The 7,454-nt window shown below is 43.6% G+C and overlaps 1 protein-coding gene across 1 annotated transcript in view; it reads right to left on the bottom strand.

The window, feature by feature from the left end:
* Positions 1–1,847: 1,847 nt before the first annotated feature.
* LOC138193645 (teashirt homolog 2) overlaps positions 1,848–7,454 on the bottom strand; it is a 45,121-nt gene continuing 39,514 nt past the window's right edge. Inside the window, 3 exon segments of the mRNA XM_069141803.1 lie at positions 1,848–3,894; positions 3,896–4,179; positions 4,182–6,374. Of these exon segments, the coding sequence (XP_068997904.1) occupies positions 3,340–3,894; positions 3,896–4,179; positions 4,182–6,374 (3,032 nt within the window). The 3' untranslated portion in view covers positions 1,848–3,339.

Raw genomic sequence — 7,454 nt, 5'->3', positions numbered from 1 at the left:
TAACGACAGATTGACGAAGGGTTTGGAAATGCGAGCTGGCGTCAAGTTTTTTTTTTGTTTTTTTTTTGCTAAGGTCGAGTTTCACTGCGATACAAGTGTGTGTGTGTGTGTAATTAGATTTTTTTTTTTCAGCTAAGCTACTGGAAGTATTTTAGAGAGTAACTGGGGATAGTGTAAAGCTCCTCTGATGTTTTCTGAGTCAGACACGGGGGATATTTGTGAAGCTTTTGTAAGAAAAATCAATGATTACCAACAGTGAAAAATGATGAATTATACATGTGCGAGCTGCAGAGTTTGATTGGCTTCACTGCATTTAGGCTGAGATGCGACTATAGACTTCATTTTCTCTTATTAATTCTATGTTTTTTTTTTTTTGTCCACGGACGGATCGTGATGTGTCATCTGCTCAGTGTGCTGTAATGCAGAGCTGCACCAAAAAAAAAAAAAAAAAAAAAAAAAAAACCATGTTTGCCTTTTTTCCACTTATAAACGGTGCATGTACATGTATGAGCGTGATTAATATGCATGACAGTTTCAAAACCCAAGATTGTGCGTGTGTGTGTCTCTGCATCTGTGTTTGTGTGTGCGCAGAGGAAGCTGACTGTGTTCTGTAATTAGCCATGACATGTTATAAATACGCCGCGATTAACGGTGTTAATATGCAAACATCCGAAAATGAATTAAAGCATCCAAAGAATTATGGGGTTTATTTCACTTAATTACCTGCGATGCGTTATCTGAGGTATAGCCGTGTTTAATAAATCATGTGTTCATATTAGAGGGAGAATAATGTTTTATTTGAGAAACAGGAGCTGGTTTCCGCCCACGAAGCTTTTATGCACCTTTTTTTAAATAATTGTTGACTGCATGATAAGAATCTTATTAACCTTGTAAAGTTTGCACAGCCGATGCAGGCGTGCATGTTTTTTTTTTGTTTTTGTTTTGTACCGACAATAAATCCCACATAGACTTTGACTTATTAAAGCAAATTATGGTCTGAGACAACTAATTTCCTTCTGAGGCTGCACTGATTTCTCTTTAGTTAAGCCTTGGGTGCACGTCTACGAGGTTGTGCTGATTCCTCAAAAAACCGACCCGCAGCCTAAATATGCTCTGAGTAATGATTTGTAACTGCATGCGGGGAGTTGCTGTGGGTCACATTAAACCAAAAAAACAAGAACAACCCGTGCTTTGTTTTTTTTTCAAATAAATTTTGCATTTCCTGTGTTGCAACGTGTCTCTTTTAGTTAGAAAAAAAAAATGCAGAAGCTCGCCTTCTATTTAAATGAATAAACACAAACAAGCGATAATATCCTCTTCTTTTTGTCTGCAGAGCATTTTTTTCTTTTCTTCCCCGCAGCAGCTTAAGAACAATGCTTTTGCCTCCATTTAAAAAAAAAAAAAAAAATAAGTTGCTCCTCTAAAACGTAATGGCCCCGCAGACGAATCAAGAGATCCATCGGCGGGAGAGAGGCACTAAATAATTTATAGCTTTAATCTGCTCACTGAGGTGTGTGGTCTTTGACAGTAATTATAAATGCAGGGAGAAATTATAGCTGAATACTTTAACTGCATTAGGAGTCATCTGATGAACAACGTGATTGCCTGCTCATTTCCAACAATAGGGGGCAAGTCGGTGTCACGGCATTCAAATCACCACCGTGCCCATGTGCTTTTTTTTAATTTTTTTTTTTTTTTACCCCATTTACCATCAAATGTCAGTTGGCCGTTATAAAATAAGAGATTTGATGGGTGGAGGTAATTGAGGACTTGATTGCTTGAAAAGAGATGAATTGCATAAAATGTTTATGAATTTAGAAGGCAATTATTTTTAATAGCCTTGAAATAATAGAGCTGGAGGAAATATGTTTAATTGTTATGATACCATCTTGCGGCAACAGCAGCAGCGTTCGCAGGAAAGCAATAAAGTCTGACAAGAAGATATATCTTGCAAGTGTATCTAAAAGTCATAAGGTAAAACAAGGGAGTGTGCGCTGCGCTGCGCTGTGGGGCGTGAGGATGTTGTCCTTTTGTCTCGTACAGGGTCTGTAAAGATTTCAAAACTTGGAACGGATGAGAAATATATTATAAATTAAATATAAGGTACTTTTGTTTTCCAGGTTTGAATATTCAGCCGATAAATACTTGAAAAAAAATTACGTCATCTAAAACATATTTGGGGGGAGGAGGGGTATTTTCTCGAAACAAAGACATGATATAAACCCAAATACATGTTTGATTATTCATTATTTGTCATTCGTGACTTCATGAATGAAATTTGTTGACTTTATGTGTACAAATTTGATATTTTTCAGGGGTCAGTCCACTAAAACACTAAGTTTTGCTGCAATTTTGTTAAAATGTTTCAAAATAAAAGGCTACCTTTTGAATCGCAAGACATTTAACTTCTCGTCAATCATTCAGCGCGAGATGATCGGCGTGTTTAACGCTGACTTCACGTCATAAGCAGGGAAATACTTTAGAAACACAAAATAAAATAAAAATACAAGGCATTATCAAATGTTAACTCTTTATTTGAATAAGTAAAAAAAGGTGCAGGTATCACAGGTATCATCTGTCTTGCTGTTATCCTCGTTGCATGAAACGCACTTTTGTTGTTGTTTTGTTTTTTTTTTCTTCTAAAATATAATTACACGTGAAATATCCTTGTTTCCAGACTGTCTAATTTTTTTTTTTTTTTTTTTTCTTTTTTGAGTCATGTACAGAATCCGAGTCTAAACTGGTGATTAAACATTTATTAAAGTGCTTTTTTTTTTTTTTTTCCTCTTCTATCATTGCGACACAAAACATCTTTACATAGCAATACACTGTACAGGTCTGCGTGTGTGTTTATCATGTATCGGGCTACCTGTGGTTGTAACGGCTGCACGTTTTTGTGCAGTCGAACTGTGTTACGGAGGTCGTAAAGTACAATTAGTTCATTATTTTGTCTTTGAAATACAATTGAAACTTGACATATCATACAAATAAATAGTAGTCATAGCCGGGGCTATTTGCATGCAAACATCAGCAATTATGTTTCTTCAAGCAGTAATACATTTCATTACTGGTGATGCATTTTGAGCAGGGTGCAAAAGTATCTCTTAGTGTTTCCTTACACAATTTCTAACCAGTGTGTCTTCGCTGTACGCCATGAAATCTTTTCTCTTTTTTTTTTTTTTTTTTAAGTCATAATGATGCACACTACACAATGCTAATTAAAAAAAAAAAAAAATGGTTGAAATATCTGACCCGTGTATTCAAATAAAAAATAAAAATAAAAAAGGAAGAGAAGGGAAAAAAAAAAAATAAAAAGTGGCAATAATATGAAAAAAAAAACTACTCCCTGTCCATTTCCACGTATTGTGAATGGTTGTCGGGGGATTTGCTGTGAGTTTTACTCAAATGGAGTTTGACCGCGTGATTACTTGCGAATGTCCGACAGCAGAGCTTACATTTGAACTTTGAGTCAACGTCCTCCTCCGCGACCAGAGCCTCCGTGGCTCTGATGCTGAGGGCCTTCGACAGTTCTGGCTCCTCCACCTTCGTCTGGTGCTCTACTGGCATTTTGCACATGTCTTTGATTTGGAACCCGAGATGGGACTCCAGATGGGAAATGAACGCGGCCGGCGACCTGAACTGGGAAGCGCAGTCGTTGCAGTAGAAAATCGGGTGGCCCGTGTCCATGTTCTTCAGAAATTTGGTGCTTCCCGTTTTCCGCAGCTGGTATTTTACATTTGCTAACCAATGGCTTATGGTGGTCATGGACAATCCGGTGAACTTGGAGATGTGCATCCGCTCCTGAGGGCCGAGGTCCGACAGCAGATACTTCCCCTCGGAGGTCTGGAAGAGGCTGGAGGCGAACTGAGCCTGCAGGATGAGAAGGTGGCGAGGGGTTCCAGTTCGACTGTCGGCCTTTACGCTTGTGGACGGAGTACAGGTCGGCGGACATGTCCTCGAAGCGCCTCACGTCCGATTCCTGCTTCATGGTCGGGATCCTCGATGGTATGGAGTGTTTCGGTGTGGTGGCTTTCGGAAGAACTTTGACCATGTCGGCGATGTCGGACAGGGCGTATTTCTGCGGCAGCGGCGTGGAGGACTGTAGTAGCAAGGAGCTCGCCTTGCTGTGTTTGGACTTGGTCAGGTCTATTGGCTGGTCATCGCTTACAAAGAGGAAGGACTTGTCGGGCCTGTTTCTTACACGATTTCCCAGCTCTCGCTACTCCGGTTGATGTCAGCAAAAATGGACTGCGTGCGAGCAGATAGTTTATCTACCCTCGAGTTGTTGGGCTTATTTGCTTTGCCCAGATGATTGTTCAGAACTGACTGCAGTGCACTAAGAGGGTTTATGCCAAGTATATCCGGAGTGTCACTGAGAGGCTCTGAAGTAGTGCTGCGTCCATTGCTGGCAGTGGGGCTCGGTGTCTTGCCTCTGTCAGAGAAATCTGGGCTCAACTTCCCTTTGATCGCCTCGCTCCCTTCATTCACACAGTCTGCATCAAGCTTTGAAGAGGAAGAGGAATCATCCTGACAATCGCTGTCATCGTTCTCCGCTAGATCAAACTTAATATTCTGACTTTCTTTACCATCGCTAATGCCAACCTTTTCTTTTTTGATGTCCACATTTTGATGCTGTCCCTGGGGAGCCTCAACTCCCACAGCACCGTGGTATAACTTCCCCTTTGGGGCGATCGGTCTCAGCTTGTGGTTAAATGTCTGCTTTAGCTGAGTCGGGGGGGTCGCGGAGAGAGGGGAGCTTTTGAGGATGCCGGAGAGCTGATAGGCAGCGTGGATGCTCGGGTAGGCGCTCCAGCTTGGCGTCCCTGTTTGAGCTTTATTGATGGCAGAGGCCACTGTGTTGGCTAACGACTTAAGAATGTCCCCTCCTCCACCCGATTCCTGTTCCAGATCCTCCTCGCGGAGATAAGGGTACTTAAAAGGCCCATTGCCCGCCTTTTGATCCTCACTTTCTTGCTTGTCGTCTTTAGTCTCAGTTTCTTCCATTTTGTCTGACGTGCCTTCCCCCTGGCTATCCTTCTCGCTGCCCCCCGGGGAAGGGTTTTTCGGAGACACCTTTTCTCCCTCCGTGTCACCGGCGGCGGGCTCGGCTAAACCCTGGATCTTCTCTATGGCCAGCGGGTCAAGCGCTAACTGTTTGCCCTTTTTAGAAGCCGAGTTTGTGACCTTGATGAAGTGTCCGGTCACCATCATGTGTGTGGTCAGTTGCTGAAGGGTGTCGTGGGAGCTCCCACACTCCATGCACTTGAGAATCTGAGACTTGCACGTCTCAAACTGCCAGGTGTAACTCGCTCCGTTCTGATATCCGTAGCGGTTATTGTTCGCGTTTGAAATGGCGGCGGCCCGTTGCGCCTCGGTGTAGCCGGACAAACCGGTCGTCGAGTCGGGGGAGCAAGGTCTCGTCGTCTCGAAGGCCCGTTTCTTTGCTGGTGGCAACAGTTTGGGTGTGATTACTGGGATTGGCTCTTTTAAAGGCACTTTTTGGTAATGCTTAGTTTTAATCATATGGACGCTCAGATCCTGGAGCGAGTCAAAAGAATGGCCACAGAACATGCATTTCAAAACTTTCTGCGCATCCTCTTTCCCTTCCATGTCTTGCAAATTTCGTTTCCTAGACTTCGAGGACGACGCGGAGGAATTACTCTGCTTGCCGTGATTGTTGTCTTGGTAGTGTCCGCTCTTGTTCATGTGGACCGTCAGCTCCACGATAGTGTCATAAGCGGCGCTACAGTCCTTACAGCGGAAGCGGCTGGCTCCCGTGAACACCGAGCCGCAGGGTTTGGTGGTTTGCCGGTACAGGTGCACGGAGCTGAAGAGGTTGGGTTTGGAAGTGGGCTTCGGGGAGAGCGTCTGCTGCAGGGTCTTGGAGAGGGCGTCCTGGTGCCAGTCGAACTCGTTCTTGGTGCTTCCGTTGGTGCTGTCGCAGTTGGCTTTGCTGGTGTTTCTGCCCACTTTCAAGTCCATCCCTATCCCCGTCCAGTAGGAGTCTGAGAGAAAGTTTGCATAGGCCGCCCTCATTTTCTCCAAGCTGCCGCCCGCTCCGAGCTCCTCTTTGTGTTTGGAGCCCCGACTCTCTTCGTCCCTCTGGCTCTCCGGCGGCGACGAGGTTTTGAAGTCCGAGAGTCTGTCGCTGCTGTCGCTAAGGCGTGACTCCAACTCCGCCTCTTGATTGGAAAAGACACTAATGGGAGAGTTCTGGTTGCTATAGGTGTTGGTGCTCTTGCTGTCCTGCTCTCGGTCCTCGGACACTTTGGGGCTGGTCTTCTCCGAGCCCTCCTCTTCGGTTTGAGCGTCGTTCTCGCCGTCTTCCTCGGCGACGGGATCCTGAAGAGCGGCATCTTCGTCAGGCATGTACACTAGAAAAAAAGGGAGCAACACGGAAAAATAACGTTAAAAAAAATACATCTTTGATGAATTTATAGTTTTCCTTTGCGATACGTAAACAAATCGATACGGTCGCAAATAAAAGCCAGTCAGGGCAGCGTAGTGCCGACTGGTTTGTGCCTTTGCAGAGTATAGGTGGACATAATGTTTTCACTAACAGGCTGCTGCTGGTGTAACGGCACCATTTGATTCACGACAGGCCATTGACTTAGTGCTGTGTCCAAGGTTTCCCTCGCCTCAAGTTGAGATGTTTACAACAATCATTGGCTGCTGAGTGACAAAAGGAAATTGATTCTTCTGGGGACTGTTAAGTGTTATTGCAAATGACCTATTCCATAGTGATTATGGATGCCTCAAAACTGCAATGAAAGTGTAAGCCTGCTGCTCTGGATAACATCTCAGCCTCCCCGAAGCTACGTGTGAGGAATGGCTCGGCACAAACTCACATATATTCTAATGTCCCGCATTGATCTGCAAAAAAATATATTAAAAGGCTCGACGGAAAAAGACGAGGAAACATTACTTCGGAAGACATTTAACCACGGTTATAAAGTTTCTGTAATTCAACATCAGGGAACTGACTATGTTGACAGCAAAATGAAAATTTTGTTTTATTTTTGCAAATGTGATTGCCGATCGTGATGTAGATGTTGATCATGCTGCTGGAAAAAAAAAGGAAAAAGAAAAGCTGCTTCAATTATCAGCGTTAAAAACCAGACAATTATAAAAAATTTCAGAAGATTACTGGCAATCTGTCACGTCATTATATTTTCCCTGACAGTCTCATAAACAGCAATTACTTCTTTCATTATTCACCTGTTCATTCTCTCAACTCATAGAGCACAAACATTATTGCTTCAATTAACAGATAATTAAACAACAGTATTTCTAATTGACACATTTCCCATCATCCAATTAGCGGCGGCTCTGACTCAGCATAAAAAGGGGAGGGTGTGGGGTGGAGGGGGGGAGGGGGGGTGGCGGTTGGGGTTTGGTGTGGCTGCAGGGTAATATGAGCACAGCGACGCAAGACTCAAACAACCTTTCTGACA

The sequence above is a fragment of the Embiotoca jacksoni genome, unplaced genomic scaffold (genome assembly GCF_022577435.1).
Source record: "Embiotoca jacksoni isolate LCO1_2020_lvr unplaced genomic scaffold, fEmbJac1.0.p SCAF_91, whole genome shotgun sequence".
NCBI classification, from domain to species: Eukaryota; Metazoa; Chordata; class Actinopteri; family Embiotocidae; genus Embiotoca; species Embiotoca jacksoni.
This window is presented reverse-complemented; position numbering and strand designations above follow the sequence as displayed.